We start from the raw sequence: 17774 nt of genomic DNA on the forward strand, positions 1-17774 counted from the left end.
CTAAGTATAAATATTAAAATGCCACCAATTACAGCAGAAAATGTGTCTATTTTAAGTTTAAAGTCATGTGTACATAGTATTACTGTACACAGCAAATTATCCACAATAGGTATTTGAACGTGAAGTAAACTTTCACAGTTACACAAATACATTAGACTTATTTACACCTTGGCTTCATTTTTTAATATTACTAAAATCAGAAGAATGGCTTTATTTAAATTTTAAAAATCCCAGATTTATTAAAATTTAGCATTTTTAAATGTCTGTCTTAAAGATCAAAAGATTCTGAGTGGCAAATTTCTAGCTAGCTTTAATTCTTGCCTAGAATGAATAACGCCTGTCAAAAAATCAAGTGTTGTGTTGTTATCACTTTGTTGGCTTATAGATTACAACCTAGCTTTGTCCACTCAAGAACTCTGTAAAAAACCTGACCTCTTGGAAAATTTAACTACTTCAGCTGCGAATCTTCTCTACAATCTGATCGCATTAGCAGAAGTAACTCTGAAGCAGTAAAAAACTCAAGAAAGTTCTTGGTTGAGTGCTTACTAATGAACAAAGGTTAACTTTATCTAAAAGGTCAAACGCCTGGTGGCTAAGGTTATGACCTTAACAACTTAAATTGTGACCTTGCCACGTGCCTGGTTTATTGTAGACTCTGATACAGATCATCTGGTAAAGGACTGGTCATAAATTAGCTTTACTGTTACACTCCCACAAAGAAAACGGTTTGCCACAGTGGTTTCCAAGTTGTCATTTGATACATGTGCAGAATAAATGAAAATTAAAAAGCCAACCCAAGTTAAGGGTATGAGAATACTTTTCTTAAACAGGTTACAAACTGCTAATTGGAGCTGATGCTCTATAGGGCAATACATTTTGGGTGACCTTCTAATTCAAAAAACACCGACATTCCTTATTTTCTTACAAAAATGGCACACAGCTTGTGTATTCACATACTTGAGTTTTCTTGTTTTTTATATAGTAGTTCTTAAAAGAGAATAATTCATTCTATAGCTGAATCTGCTTTGTCAGAAGAATTATTTAAATCTGGGCACATGTTTTCTCTTATAGATGACAGTGTTCAACTAAAGAGAAAGCCTGGACTCGAAGCAATAATTATCGTACACATTTAGATGGAAAGGAACATCTCACTGTTGAAATCATCTAGAACAAGGCATAGTGGAACAGAATTAATTTTATTAAATAAATAAACAAATAAATATTAAAAAGAAGCAAGCACTATGGGTGAAAAGGCCACAATGGTTTTGGCACGTATCTTAAAGCACGTTTCAAAGTCTGTGCCTCCTGCCAATACTGGCAACTTCTCAAAACTTTTAAAGAGGTAAAAACATTGTTTAGTGTTTACAAATCTTCGGCACTATAGCAGATGCCTGTCAAATCAGCTATATGTAAGTTGACCAACCTACCTAATATTTGTGTTGGCAACTTCCTCGGCATAAATAACAGGTCTGTAAATCTCTGAAATCAAGTCTGAAATATTCTGAGACAAAGGATGCTTACTATTTTCTTTTGTCATTTTCCTGTTGCGCACACAGCATTAGCTGCCATTACTGCGGTTCCGTGAGAACCAATCACCATTGACTTGGCGAGAGTTCAGGTGTAACAAAGAATTCTGGGATACATCAGAGGAAAACAAAAAACCCAAAAGGTAGCCTTATCCATGATGCTTTCATTATGTCTTTTTAAGGCAACTACTACACTGCATGCTTCCTAAATAACATTTTACAACCATTTTGTCCTACCTTATGATTAGATTTACTAACATCCTATTACAAACTATTGCAATAGCAATGTCATGCAATATATACAATCAGTAAGCAATAGGTAAAATATTAAATTGTATAGTTAGAGTGAGAGGTTTATAGTTTAAAAGAGGCTATAAATGTAAATAAAGATTAAGTCTAATGTTTAAGTTCCTGTGGCAAAGGTTTAGTCCAAAGAACAGTAAGTGCAACTGTGGTCTGTTTGTTACCACTTCATATTGATAAGATGGTATAAGATGATATGCTGCTAAACAAAATATTATTAGATCCTTTACATATCTAATGTGTGACTGCCACAACAGAAAAAAACTATCACTTTAGGCCTCCTTATATTACATACGTACTTAGTTAAGCTGCTTGTCTCTCTCTGTCTCTCAACCATATTTTATCTAGACATATACAGAATGACAGACAAAAACGATAACGTGTATTCAAGTTTTTAAGGTAGGAGGTCACTGGGTTCTGCTGACAATTCCCAGTGCTTTTCAGAAGCCTGCATTTAATTCATGAAACATAACACTAACTAAACAACACTAGTGCTAAATGTAAGTCTACATGAATTGGTCATTCCCATTTCACCATACCATGCAGTAAATAAAACACTCTTCCTGTAATATTTGCCTACATTTGCTTCCCCAGCATTGTGAAGTGCTATTGATCAAATCACGTCTAATTACAAAGTTTCACAGCCTAACTATGTAAAATATCACAATGTTAGCCAAAGGTTCCTTCTAACCATAGTGTATATCAATAAAATTACTGAAGTGATACTATGTATCACAATGAATATTGATTTTATTGCAGGCAGCTTTCGGATAGTCTGCAGTTTATGTATCACCCCAAAAGAATGCTAGATAATAGATGTATTCTCTTCTTTTAGCAAGATTTATATTATTATTATTATTGTTATTATATATTTATTAAGTTTCTATTGATAAGAGTCCACTGACTTCTCTTTGTTTCCCCTCATTTTCAGCTCCCTCCAACTCCCTGGCTTATATTACTACTGTGAATGAAATCCAGCAAAACTAGTACGTATATATGAAAAGTCAACAAGCTCCAAAAACTTGGGCCTAACATTTCATACACAGCAACTTTGTCAGAAACAAAATGATTGAAAAGAAATGCTACTGCATGTTATTTATCCAGTTGACCTATTAGGTAGCCTCTGAATATACTAATATTCACAGGCAGGGTGTGGTTCGCATTGGAGTCACAGACAAGATCGCGAATTTCATGACATGTAAAAGCATTTCCGCTCTCCTGAATGCAGTATTGTCAAACAAGCCATCAGTTCTTAGTATCAGTCAGATTTTAAGTGTATTCATTTATTGTGTGCTAGTTACATTTTTAACACTGACCTTACTTTCCCCATTTGATACCAATGGCCTTTATTTTAGCCACAATCCACACTGCACTGTTCTATTTACATATTTGTATGATTTCTTTGCTTTTCCCTCTGGGACCAATCCTGCAAGGTTCTCAGCACCTTCACCTATCACCCACGTCAATATGAGCTGAAGGCACTCACCAGGTCTTGTATTGGGCCTTAGCACCATTAGGCTTTTGACACTTTTATTTCCCTGAATTTATTCTTTACACGACACAACACACATACAAAGCCAGTTTAAAAAAACGTTCAGCTACCTTCTTTCTCTTACCAGTATTAAAATAAGGTCCATTTTAAACAGGCCACTACATAGTTCTAAAAGACAGCCTTTAACATTTCCTGTGCTAATATTGACGTCGGCCACTTCTGAAAGCAGTTTAGATGTGCCAAAGATTTGATTGCTGTTAGTATTGGAAAACCAACATATCTTGACACTACTACTTCTTAAAGGCAACAGAAAGTGTGTGAACACCTGTCCATTCACAACCAGGTTATACTGGTGTACATTCTCCTACTTGTCAGGCCTGGAACTGGCGTTAAAACAATGCTGCCAACCACCTTTACATGGCACATATTCTCCCAAGTTCAAACACTGACTCATACAGTCTCTGACTGGTCATAACACTCAACCCGGATGGTACAGCAGAGGACTGTAGATATACAGAAAGTTGGACAACTTTGCATAAATGCACTTACCTGCTGCGTGCACAAAGTATGCCAAATATAAATCGAGTTCCTTAACAGAAACTCCTATATGATGTGGCTGTACGCACAGCCCTGGGTTAGAGCACTGTGGGGACTTTACAAGGCGTTCGCCATCAGTACTTTCGAGCGGAATACCTTTAAATAAAATCACCATAACAAGGTCCAACCTCCAGACCTTATCTGCCTGGCGTAGGCAGTCAATTCTTCTCATCTTGCCCTTCTGGTCTGGATTGGAAAGAACACAACACGGAGGCTTTTTTCCTGTGACTGTGAGAACAAAATCCTCTCGGTACTCAGGCCTGATATCTTTCCGGAGCTTTGCCAGAAGTCTGGATGCCCATTTTTGTTTGACCTCAGGTTTTTCGCTCAGCAATTCGTCCTTCACTGCTCTCTCTTCCTCTTTTGACATACGTTTTTCATGTTTTTTGAAGTATTTTCGTTTTCGGGCTTGCAGGTTGAACCACGTGTATGCAAATGCTCGGACGTGAGGCAGAAGTGCTTCAATGAAAGGATGAAATTCATCCTAGGAAAATGATAAAGAATTATACTGATGTCATGAAAACACAAACAAATCAGTCACAGAGTTCAAAACATCTCCTTAAAATGCTATTTTAACACGAGAAATTAATATCCGCTAGAAGTGAGAATTAAGTAATGATAATGTGTATATACTATGCAGTGCAGAAAACACAAGCACCTTTGTAATCTCACACACATATTAACACATATATTGTATATATGTATACAGACGCCCCCCCCCCGGGTTATGCAAATCCACACTTATGGAAAAAGTTCCGTAAACTAGAAATAGGCGGATTTTTTGTTGTTATTTTTCCATAAAGGTCAGGAACACATTTCCGACTTATGCAAAATGTGACTTACACAAGGCGTTCCACAACAGAACGCTTACGTAAGTCAGGAAGCGTCTGTATACACAGTCACACACATACTATATCTATAGATATACATATCTATATATAAACCCTTTCTCAATATTATATCAGCCTAAAGAATATGACACTGCTATCACAGAGGGTAGAGAACGACTAAAATACACATAAATATGAGGAAGATTCTGTAACTATTAGACTCAGTCCTAAAACTTAAAATCATTAAAAAATAAAAGTTTAAAAATACACGAGTGTAGTGACCTTAATCCATTTTCAAAGAACGCATCTCTCTCTTTGCTCTCTCCCTGACCCCACTCGCTTGTGGTGTAGCCAGCATATGCCCGCCAATTTGGCAAATTCTAAACATTTGGATGCCAATCAATGTTTGTATGGGGATGTCTGAAATACAGCAAACTTTCCCTAAGACATATTTGGAAATGGCAATCTGCAGTGTAATAAAATTTCAGTATAAGTGATTTTATAATACAATACAAGGTGCTTCTAAACTCTGTCTTCTGTACCACTAGAAACAGTAAATAATGTAACCAGTTTGCAAATTTCTCCAGCATGCCTAACAGTAAAAAGTATTAAAAACTTAAACTCTACCCTTTTAATTTAAAAAAGAAAAAGTGTTTGATTTATATGTAGCCTACCAAAAATAATAAATCTGATGTTGTGCCATGGATATAAGACAAGTTCTGACAGCCTTCTATTAAAAAAAAAAAAAAAATTTTTTTTGAGAGGAAAGCTTCTATGTAAGTATTAAGGCACAAAATCTTAGCATTGCCACAGTGATCCACACTCAAAAAATTATTTATTTTTGTTAATACATTTTGTTTTATTTCCGTTAATATATTATAAAAGAATTTACCACATTTATAATAATTTTCTCCACCTGAAAACTTCGCTTGCCTTCAGTAATAATATTTTAAGTTCACCCATCTTACTTGAGACAGAAATAATCAGTATTAAAAAGTTTCCTGAACTTGAATAAATATGTTGCAAGAAAGATCCCTATATTCAACTTTTTAAATAAATAAATATACCTAAAAAGTACTACATAAATCAGACAGGGAGATCAAAACATATTATAATTCATTGTATTCTGCTTGTTATGTTTCTCTACGTAATACTGTTACAGGATGTTACACTATCTACAGAAAAGCACGTACACTTTAAGGACTCAGTTCTGCAAACATGTATGCAAGGGACTAATTTCATTCATGAGGTCGATAGGACTGTTCCCATGAATTAAGTTACTCCCATTTGCAGGATTGGGCACTGTGGGGCAAAGAAAAAAAAACCACCATGAAACTGCACAAAACTTCCTACAGCATGTTAAACTCCAATTTATGTCCATTCTTGCAAGGTAACAGTTTGGTGTTGTTTTTTTTTTCAGCTTAACTGAATTTCTTCTTTTACATTCATATGTAGAGTATGTCACGTATCAAAATCATTTCATAACCTTTAAAATAACATTGTTAAAATATACTTATTCTACAGCTCCAATGGCTTTTTTTGTTTTTTTAAATAGCCTTTGCTGCTCAAACAAATATAGGCAAAACCAAGAAATCAGTGATAGGAACATTCTATTAGCAAAATCCTGTTACAATTCAAGACCTTGTATTAGCTTTCTAAATACTTTAATTGCATGTATTTTCTGTGGTTCCTAAAATGTAAATATTAAAACTGATAAACAACATTAGATCATTTATATCAGAAAAAAATGGAGATTGTTAGAAACTACAGAAAATGAAAGAGAGAGATTTCAATGCAGCACGACAGTGCAGGAGTCATTACCAATATGAATGATTACTAAAATATAATATGTAAAAATACAATAACTTTGGTGAGTGACACTGCCTCCCTCCACACCCCCCACTTGGAGAAGATCCTGGTTTCAAATTTCAATAAAGTAAAAAAAAAAAAATTGCTGCTAGCTTTCAGCCAGTAGATTCAAAAAGTAAGAGAAGGCAACAAACATAACATGTGAAGCTGCACTTTTGCAAATGAAAAATAGCTTTACAAGAAAAAATGGTAAAAGCTGCAGTTCACCAGAAGCTATTCAAAATAATAAAAGCACACTTCTGATCCTTAAATGTTCTCTCCCGTTCCCTCTTTTAGAAGAGCCGATAGTGCGAAAAGGCCTCCTGCAAATTCAAAGTTTATCTGCTAAGGTATACACACAATTCGCTGAAAAGACCTACGTTGAAATGGAGGATTGTTTTAAGCACTAATAAATTCTAAATACATCTTGGTTTATCCAGAAATATTTAACTTTCAGCCTTCAACAGTACTTCTTATTGACTGATCCCATATGCTCATGACTTTTTTGGACCTAAGCTGGATACTATCTAAAATACAGTTCCCTTAATCTGTCTTAAAGATGAGCTACAGAGAACCTGAAAGGAGGGTGGGGGCAAAGGAACAGGACAGGGATGGCTTTAAAAACGCTCTGAACCATTATATGGCCTAAAGACGAGGATATAATTTTAAGCAGTAATTAGTCTGTATTAAACTGCTACATGCTACAACCACATATATATATATACATAACATAATCACATAAACAGTCTAATGTCATTTTTCAAAATGAACTACTAAACAAAAAGGTTAATTCAAGAACAGAAGACTGACAGACTAACTCATCCAGCATTTTCAATTGTCTTCATAAACATATTCCCTGTAAAATCAACCTACCTAAATCTCAGTGACATGGTATTACCAAAATATGAGCAGAGATAAAGGAATCCACTACTAATCCAACCAAATTTGATCTTTTATTCTACATAATAAAGTTATTTGTTTCAGTGTTATAATACCAAACAACTTGCTGAAATGTAGCAATGCAAGAGCGAGTATTCATACATGTGCAGGTCTGATCACATGATCACTGCAAAATATAAAAATTTAAAGAAAATAAGATTACTTTTGCCTTTTCTCAGGTTAAGTTCAAAAATATTTCAAAAGTTTAGTTTAAAAGGCACTGTTATCTCCTTTAACAATTAAATATTACTCTAAAAAAATACAAGGCACCACTAATGTGTTTAATTTTTTTTAAAGACAGTGATAAACAGGAAGCTTTATCATAAAACTTTCTCAGTGTGTCAATATAGTGCTTCAAAGTGCATTCTGTAGCTAAAGGTCGGCCTTAGAAGTATATGTATATAAAAATTCTCACATACTTTTTAAAAAAACCTGTAAAATCTACTGACAAAAAAAGCCTTACAATCCAGATCAGAGTTAAAAAAATAACGTAATGCTTTAGAGTAATTGTTTTACACAATATATTTACGTGGCTGTGTTTGAAAATAAGTCAGATATAGCAAGGGTAAAATCTCTAAAACCCATGTTCCTAGAAATGTTTGGCCATAAATCTATAAAGAGAAGTACATGTGTGCCCAAAATATTTTCTGGATATGCAGCAGGGAAGTGAAACAAATGCTGTGTATATTTTCCTTATATATGATTCAAATCTCTGTCAGGTACATATAGTCATGTCATTTCAGTTGCGTTTCTTGGACTAATGTGCTTTATGACCATTTTTTAAAAATCCACTTTCCTATGTTTTCAACCTCTAAAACTCTAATGTTTCACCAAAACTTTAAAAAGCATTTATTTCAAAACTTGTATAAATAAAAGGCTTATGTTAATTCTGACATGAAATATAGAAAACTACTTACGCTCTTATTAATGATTTTGCGTATGTTTTCTACATAAAATGACAGAACCACATAACTGTTCCGTTCTCAATGTGGAGTTTTAAAAGAGGGATTTTGAATCCCTAAACTACTTTTTCAAATGTGCAACAAGAATGCAAGAATTATGGAACAGAATGATACAACATTCAGCATTTTAAAATATCCTAAATTTGTCTTAAGTTTTCTTCTTAATGTCCCACTGGGCCTACTAAAACAGGATTACGTGTGTGCAGTTTGAAAAGATAATAGTATATGGCTGCTTCTCTGAAAGTTATGTTATTACCAATCATCCAGAACATGAAACAACAGACAGTAGGTATTTCCAGTTGCATTAATAAACTGGCATAAATTTGACCAGAAAGGTACAGTGTTTGAAACACCCCCCTCCTACCCCCGCATTTCACTGCAGCTCACAAGTCCATTCACTATATCTACCTTCTGCCTATAACAAATTGTAAGATTACTACCATAGTGAAGTTCCAACCTATAGTCACTCTGGATACTATAACCACAAATTCATTGATTTATGGAAGGAAAAAAACAACTTTTAAACCTATTCAGACTTCTTCTAAAAGCTATCCATTCCCACGATTAGAGTCAGTTATTCTCTAGCAATGACTCTCTCTCTCTCTCTCTCTCCATATATAAACATAAAATTATAGGAATAGTGCTCTCATATAGGAGGAAATAATCTCTGGTGTGAGTCCGCTGCAAAGTATTTCCTAGTTCAAACTATTATCTCCTGCTAATTAAAGGTGTACAATTTAATGTCTGCAATAACTTGGATTAAAAGGGATGGAAGAAGGTACTTAACTGGAAATAAATAGAAACTATCATCCTTATGAATAACAGTCAGACTAGAAGGCATCTAAATCCCAGACAAGATTACAGAGCTATATGGAGGGGAGGGGAAGCTTTGGAGACAAGAAAAATCACATCTCAGTTCAGCTTCATGCCTTTTAATAGTGAAAATAAGTATGAAAAATGCCAGCACCGGATCTGAAGCAGCAAAAGCGCAATCCTTTGCCTGAGGAGGTAGAGAGGGAGGGAGAGGAGGCTGGGAAGAAAAGTTGCCCAAAGTCCTGAGCAGTTAAGTGTAGCTGGAGCAGCAGGAGCTAGAGCTAGAGCAGCAGCTGTGAAAGGAAGAGACCGTCCGGAATGGAGGGCTGGGCGTCAGCACACAAGCTTAAACTCCACAGATCCAGGGTAATGCAATGGGGAGGGAGGGAGTACGTAGAGGGGAAAAGGCATTTGAAATAATGTTAAAAAATAACACAGAGGCAACTTTGCTGCCCTAAGGGCTCGAGCAACTTTGTGAAAAACACTGACTGAACTTGCAATCCAAACTTCCGCCACTCCCCTAACATCCAGGCAAATGTGACACCCGGGAAAGTGACAACGCACCTCAAAGCGGTACATTTCTAGGGAGTAAGACAGAGCTAGACGTTCTTGACCATCAGAGGCTGCATCTACAGATCTGTGCATGGGGTACAACGTATAGAGCTGCAGATCTCTGCACGGCTGCAGTGTACTTAGAGATATAGATCTGTGCACGAGAGTGCAATGTATGTTCAGCTGTAGATCTATGTAGGAGTGCAGTGCGTAGCTATACGCAGCTATACATTGCATGGGTGCAGTGTGTATTTTATATATGTAGGGCTATAGATCAGGGCAATGTAGATAGCTGCAGATCCATGCGTAGGTGCAATATATATATAGCTAGGTCCAGGCATGGGTAATGTACAGAGAGACTCATAGGCAAACCTTAACCGCATCTACGAACCATACCCTTACAAACAAAAAGTGTGGACTTTAGGGAGGGAAATCAATGCAGACTATGCAATACCTTACGTCTTAAAATAGAAAATGCAGCAGCTTTTAATGCTACATTAAAAAAAATAACCCTAAGCACATCTATGTTTTCATGCATTACTCGCATCGGAAGCACAAAAAGTGAGTATTGATTGCAGATGACCAAGCATGTCATGGGCTGCAACCCTGCTAAACACGTGCAGGTCGTCGTCCCCCCCCAAACTGCATAGGAGCAGAAACCCCCCACCACCAATATTAATTAAACCATTAATAAGTAGGCGCCATTAGCCATGTGCCTACACAAATGGCCGTGCAAGAAGAGGAATGCAACCTAATGGAAACAAAGTTACTTTCTTAAAGCTGTATTTCTCCCCCCGTACTACCCTCCCCAACGCATACACACGCACCACCCAGCAAAACCAGCCCCAAATGCATCCGAACAGCTGCTTACCTGGGTGAGACAGAGAGGAGAATACATGACTGCTGTGGGGGGGTTTGTGGTTTGGAGGTGTGTGTGAGAGAGAGAGTGAAAGAGAGAGAGAGAGAGAGAGAAAGGGAGAGAGAGAGGAAAAGAGAGAGAGAGGGAGAGAGAAAGGGGGGGGAGAATCTAGCCTGCTTCTTGCTTTCACATTTCCAACTCTGCTAAACTGCAGCGAGCGCTGAGCAGCTCCATGAGCTGAACTTTAACCCCGCCTAGACTTTCCCTGCACTACACACTATACATGTCTACTGTACCCAGGCGTTAAAGGCATAGCACACACTTCCCACCCACCCCCAGCTTCCAGGCTCCCCGGGAACCTGCCCGCGCGCCTCCTGCTCCTGCTCCGCTCTGCACCGCACCAAGAGCAGCAGCAGCTCGCTCGCTGCCGTGCCCGGGGGAGGGAGGGGAGGGGAGAGGGGCTGCAGTGCTGTGCTCGGCCAGCCCTCCCTATCCCCGATCCCCGCTCTCAGTGCATTACTGGGTAACGCAGTCAGGAGCAGTTACAGGCAGGACTCACGGGCGGCTATAGGCTACAGGATGTGCTTCAGCAAACAAAACTACTTTTCCACAGTGCTAGCTCCTCACCCCACCCCCACCGTCTCCCTTACTCCGTGCATCGCCTAAGGAACTTCACCGATACAGGCTACCGATTGTATAGCCTCTCGATTGCGTCTGTAGCTCCACAGATGCAAAAGTCTGGGAACGTTTGGTGGGAAGCTGCTCGCTGCACGCTCCTCTGAAGAGTGGGATATATTTAATTACGCACTGTAAACTCAAAACTTTTTTTTTTTTTGGCAGGCATCGTGTTCATTAGCGGAGGTCTTGAAGTTTTTTTTTACACGTGGAATTTTCACAGATTAGTTTTTTTCCCTGCACTGTTGAGACTAAGGAATTATAAAACTGGAGTGGGTACAGTCCACTAGGTTTTGGGTGGTGGTGTGTTTTTTTTTAAGATCAAGACACCTTAATACAGGACCATAAATATTTTACCAACTGGAATGCCTTTTAAAGTTAAGTCCCTTGGGGGGGAGGAATAAATTTGTTCAAAACTTTCCAAATATCTCTAATACTGGCCATGTGATTGTCATTTTAAATAAATCACTGGATGGTAAGGGATGCTTATTTTACTAAAAATGCACAACCTGTGCTTTGCATTTACCCTGCTCCCCCCTCCCCCATAGAAGTAAAGCACTTCAAATAGAACCGAGCCTCCAGCCACTTATTTCGGCTATAACGTACTGTTTTGGCACAAGGAAGGGTTTGGTTTTTTGGGTTTGGAAAGGTTCCAGTCAGCGAGCTTTTCTCTTTTATTGAGTCTTATATTTTCTCTCCGGTCTAACATCAATATATCTCCTGGATGGAGTACTCTCTCCTCTTCCTCTTCCCAATCAGCTGCATGCATCCTGCAGACACTTACATATCCACAACCATTCATAACACCACCACCACCACCCTCCAAGAAAAGGAGACGCCACAAGACACACCGCATGCAGCGTGCAAAGCTTCTCATGTGGATGGGAGATGTAGGTACTGTATTTCAAACTGTAAAGCCTTTTCACAACAGGTTCAGGAGTGTTAATCCCTGTGCCCATTGCTGTTCAAAGAAAAGGCTCTGCCAGAAAACCTGGTGTAAGAAAAGAAACAAAAAATCCTCTCTCTCCAACTGGAGACTTTTTCATTTCTGTTCCCTCGCTAGTACGTCACTAAATTTGCTGACTGAAAAGAGATTCTTGGTATTTACCAGGGCAATGTTTGATGGAAGTTCTCTACAAGCTTTTCTTTAACTTGAGATGTCCTGGACTAATTGAAAAATGAGCTGTTTTCACTCAGTGCCTTCCTTTGATAAAAAAAAAAGTGGTCTGTATCTGTTAGTCAAATAATTACAAGAAACACTTTCAGCTAAATATTTGCAGCTATATATCACTTCATTGCTCTCCAAGTTTCCTCGACAGAAGTTTCTGGCTGACAGCAAGACATGTACCTGAGGCACAGAGAGCAGATATTGACCAAAGCATGCCTTGAAAAGAAAAAGAAAAAAAAAGTCTTCTATAACTTATAACAACTTTATTTTGTTGCTATAATGTTTACATTTGCCTCTATTTAGAGCCCTGCGGTACAAAGAGGATACTTTTTAGTGATACACAGTAAGATCTAATTATAAAAAACAATTTTAAGAATAAAGTGAGTCACTGGGGGTAGTTTCCATTCTGGGGCCCGATCCTGCATTCCCTGTCCGACCCAAATACAAGCTAACGTGAAGTTCCATGAACTCTGGGATAATGAATTCCACGGGCATCCTAGGTGCGCGAGGAATACGGGATCGGGCCCCTAGCAGCCTTTTCGGTGCAGCAGGCAGCCCTGCTTCACGATTTCCAGCTTTTTGTGGTTAGCAATATTATCTTAAGTAACTTTTGGCGCCCTTCGTAAGACTTCTGGACGTGGGACGATTGTTTGCGCCCTCTAGGCAGAGGCTGCATCCAAGTTCAGCACCAAACCCCTTCACATCCGCTTTCTCGAATCCAGCACACATCGTGCACGGTTAAACTCTAGGATCATGAGCCTACTACAGAAGAGGTAGGAGAGAGGGGAGCTTTGCACAACGCTGGTCCCAACTGGCTCAGGATCTCCTTTCGCCCAATGAAAGTTCCAAGCGGAACGTTCAAACAAAGCAACTGGGGGAGGTGGGGGGGTTCCGAGAGAAATCACCGTCGGGTGGCATCTAAAGGTATGGAAAGGCACGCAGAAGTGGGGGCGGGGAAGCATAGTTAAAGCAAATTCCTTAATCATAACAAACGAGGCACTAAAGCAAACCCAGAGATCAGCCGCTAGGAAGGAGACGTTGGAAATGCGGACTTCAGTCATTTATTTTGAAAGTGCTATAGGCTGCCTGGAGATGGGATGGCTGGTTAAAAAGAGAGAGAGAGAGAGAGAGAGAGAGAGAGAGAGAGAGAGAGAGAGAGAGAGAGAGTTCTGCCATGATCCCTGCTATCCATATTCTCTCTGGCACTTTGCCCGGCATCACATTTACAATGTTTTATTTGCAGAAACTTTACCTTGCCAGCGTTAGAGAAATCCTCTTAGATATATAAAGTACGTCAATGAGAGTTCACTTGTACGTACATCTGAACTCTCTTTTATTTCGGAGCTACTTAACAGTGAGGCCGTATTAGTATGATTTAGACTTGAGCGCCCAATGCGCACTAGAGTCAGAACTCGGCTAATGCTGAGCAGCCACAACTCGCCCCCTTCCCCCTCCTTTACACACTTTCTGTACGTGTTAAAGCAACAATTCCTTTGCCAGTTACCTCGAGGGGAGGGTTTTTTTTCCCTTTTTTTGTTCTTTCTTTCTAGCTTTGTTGCACTTTGGTTACTATGAGCCGCTTTCTGGGAATAAAACGCTGGCCAGTAACTCACAATTACGGACCCTTGAAAGACAATCTGTACACAACTAAGTGCAATGGATGAATTTTGTGACTCCCAAATCTGCCTTAAGTAGCACCCGGGAAGACTTAGGGGTCAACTCCCGGGGAGCTATTTCCACAGAGCTAAAAGAGCCCATCCTTTTTCTAGTTAACTTTCAAAGTACCTACATCGCTCAAGGGAAAGAGGAGTAGGATATTTTAAATCAGCGCCTGCCAGCTACTGTCTCCAAGACAAGCTGTTGGAATAGATTTCCACTGGGCTTCTGTCAGGGACTTATATCCAAGGGACTACGGGCCTGACTCCAAGTTAGTGTGTTACTGATCTCCTACACTGGCACCTTCTGCACAGGGAAGACTAGTAACAGGAAGAAACGCACAGATTCATCAGTCCCGGGTTACTTACATTCCTGATGGTAGCTTTAGCTCCGTCTCCCCTCACTCCACACCCACGCGCGCGAACACACCCCAACTTTATAAAACATCTGCCAGTCGCCTGTGAACAAATCCAACACAGACCTCCTGCACCTCAGTACACACTATTCACCATTCAGTAACTAATGGGTTAAGAAAACCATAAACAACCATACAAAGGATTAACACGCCAGGGGAAGGCGCACGGCTACTCTTGCAAAGCACTTTCTAAATCTTCCTAAATTTTGGCCCCGTTGAACAGTTAATGTGCAAAGACATCTGCAGTCAGCTAAACATGCTAGTGTAATCACCTAATGTCCATTGTACACAGTGACAAAGTAACACACACCGCATCTGAGGGGAGCCCTTCTCGACTTCCCATGAGGAATACTGACAGCTTTCTCTTTCACCAAAATGCCAACGGGAAGGGGGGGAGGGGTGGCCTAATCACCCTGGCATTCTTTTAATCTATTTTCACGTGCAAAAGGCAGAGCAAAGCACACACAATTTGTTTTAAAATTACCCTAACTCAGTATTTTGCTAAACTAGCAGAAACGTGTGTGTGCGCGCCCGCGCGCGCTTTGCTAAATCCGGAGGTTTGCAGCAGGTTTGACAGCTTGAAACTACACTGGCCCCTGCTGAGCTCAAAGAACTTTGAGGGGGGAGAAGGCCAACCTACTCTCAGCTTCCCTCCCATTTGGGATATTCGAACGTTGCAACAGCCAAGCTGCTCTCTCATTGGACAGCCCTATAGTCCATCATGGAGCTTTGCAACATTGATTAGAGAAGGCGTGTGTCAATTACACGCAAAGTCTAGACACTTCCTTTTGTGCTGGGTTGGCTGCCGATGCCAGACGTCTTTTTACAGACCCGAGCACGTACATTTTTTTTTCTTTTTGGAACCGAGCAAGCGCTAGGAGGGGGAAAAAATCTGTCAAGCTCAGCGGTTTTCTGAAATCCCTGGAAAAAAAAAGAAGGAAACTCTAGTGCATATATATACACACACACAAAACAAATCCCAATCACACAGCTGCTATCTCCTGCACACATAACACAGAAATACATTCAGCTATACATTATTTTTGTAGCAAATCACTGACATTGAATGTATCGGCAATAGAATCGCTATTAAGTATCACGTTACATACAGTATCTTTGTTTATAAAACATGGAAATAGAAAGTTTAAGATGCACCACGTACCATTGCAATGTATAAAGAGTACGTGAGAAACTTTACAAGGCTGAGACGATTGGCTTCATAGGTTGACACTTTTTTTGTTCAATTGTTTGGCTTTATATATATATATATCTAAAATAAACTTGGAATCGTTGAAAACCCGGAAGAGAATAAAAGCTGTAGCCAATTGCAGGCAGCTGGTTAGGTTTCTTTCTTAAAAAAAAAAAACTTTACTCCCAGATCAGAAGGATTTGCAATGCAATCTCTCTCTCACACTCTCTCTCTCCTCTTTTTTGAAAGCCATCCAAACCGGGCTGGCTGGGTTCTCAGAGTCTCCCTCTCTCCCTGGCTTTGCCTTGTGTGCTTTGGATTGTGTTAGACTTTGCAGAAGTTGCGATGGATTCGGCAGTCTCTCTTTCTCTCTCCCCCTCCCCCCGCCCTTCTCCGTGTTTATTTCCGCATTCGCTGCAATTTGCATAGGAACCACGGACGCACAAGGAGGTGGCTGGTGCACGCACGGGGCCCACCGTTGGCCAATGGCAGCTCCTGAATCGCCCATCAACGCGAGCTCCAGGATTCAGCTCCAGCTGCTGCCGGGGCCGGGACAGAGGTCCAGCTACAGTAGGCCGCAGCCCAGCAGCTGCAGCAACAGCAGGCGGGAGGAAGAGGAGTAGGGTACATCTGTACGCAATGCAAGTCTTTTCTGCAGGCGGACGTTGGAATGGGGTCTAAGGAGATGGTTTGCTGCATGCTGTCCGCCTTGCAACCGAGCCTGTCATTTTAAAAGCAAACAAACCCTACCGCTATTTGCAAGTTACTGAATTAGTTCCAGGAGACTGGCCGGGAGGTCGGCAGAGCCATTTGCACTGGGTGGGGGAAAGTTCCTCTGAAATGTATTAAATCTGCTGAGTTCAGAAATCAAATGCAACAAAACAAAAGGATCCTGTATCGGTCTAATTTAGGGTGATCAGATGTCCCGATTTTAGGGTCTTTTTCTTACATAAGCCTATCCAGTTTTTTCACATTTGCTGTCTTGTCACCCTATTCTAATTCGAACTGTGGCTGCCCTCCAAACTATTGGAAAATCTGAAGGTGGGGGTGGGTTATCATTACAGTCATCCAATTCCTAGCTGCAAAGTATTCAACTTCTGCAGCACCCCAAAAATAGTCCTGGTGTCATCCTTGCAAGATGTGTCTGTTAACTAGCTTTGGACATTTTTGCAGGATAACCCTGATATCTACAACTCCTAAAATACAATCTGCTAAACTTAAAATTAAAAAAATCTCCAAAGAGGGCACGAGAAACAGAAAGCCACCAGTCAATTGTGTGTAGCTCTGAATCATAGAACCACAAAGTTAAAAGGGACCGCAAAGGTCATCTGGCCTAACCCCCAACCATCCTTGATGATGGAGGCTTGTGTGATTAACAGCAGACAGCAAAAGCATTGCATCATGTATTGGAAGCTTGAGATCTCTTGATATTGCAACATAAAAAAACCAGTTGATAATTTCTTGAACTGTATAATTTTTTTAATAGTACAGTGTGGCCCTTTAGCTGAGTAAGGACTGCTGGGGTATCATGGTTACCCCCAAATATTTAATACTATTAAGTGGATGAGATTAGAACTTTAAAGATCTACCAGACTATAGTGTTAACTAAAATTGGTAAATAAAGATGGTAACTACTGGTTAGCATAAACTTCTGTTATTTAGTGAGAGGCTTTTTTTAGATGGTTCCGATTAGCAAATCATCAAATGATGAAATATTGTTTGCAGATTAAATTAAACCATCTATGTTTTACCCTTGTCTCCTTGAGAGTGTTGTTAAAAGAAACATGGCAAGGATTGTCTGCTATGTTATCAAGAGTTATCAAAGAATACTCTCAGTGCATTTCAAGGGGCTAAGGAAGGATGCAGTGCCACTCAAGTTTAGCCTGTCTGCCCCAAAGGAGATGGAGGAAGCATGGACCAAACCCTTGCTATGACTCTATGAGACTATCC

The 17774-nt window shown here is 39.6% G+C and overlaps 1 protein-coding gene and 1 long non-coding RNA gene across 8 annotated transcripts in view; one reads left to right on the forward strand and one right to left on the reverse strand.

Moving 5' to 3' along the window:
* The window catches only part of NFIA (nuclear factor I A), a 305892-nt gene extending 294756 nt beyond the window's left edge, over positions 1-11136 (reverse strand). For 3 of the 7 annotated variants that reach the window (XM_030572276.1, XM_030572274.1, XM_030572275.1), the window contains exons 1-2: positions 10734-11124; positions 3871-4402 (exon numbers count right to left, since the gene is read on the reverse strand). In XM_030572276.1, coding sequence (XP_030428136.1) covers positions 3871-4402; positions 10734-10760 — 559 coding nt within the window. In that variant the 5' untranslated portion in view covers positions 10761-11124. Of the gene's footprint in view, positions 1-3870; positions 4403-10733 lie in introns of all 7 variants that reach the window. The other 4 variants (XM_030572277.1, XM_030572278.1, XM_030572273.1 and 1 more) reach the window with 3 other exon arrangements.
* A 2124-nt stretch (positions 11137-13260) lies between these two features.
* Positions 13261-17281, forward strand: LOC115656048. The gene is made up of 2 exons (XR_004001572.1): positions 13261-13337; positions 16254-17281. It is a non-coding gene; the product is annotated as an uncharacterized LOC115656048 (long non-coding RNA).
* Positions 17282-17774: the final 493 nt, after the last annotated feature.

This window comes from Gopherus evgoodei, chromosome 8 (genome assembly GCF_007399415.2).
Source record: "Gopherus evgoodei ecotype Sinaloan lineage chromosome 8, rGopEvg1_v1.p, whole genome shotgun sequence".
NCBI lineage: Eukaryota > Metazoa > Chordata > Testudines > Testudinidae > Gopherus > Gopherus evgoodei.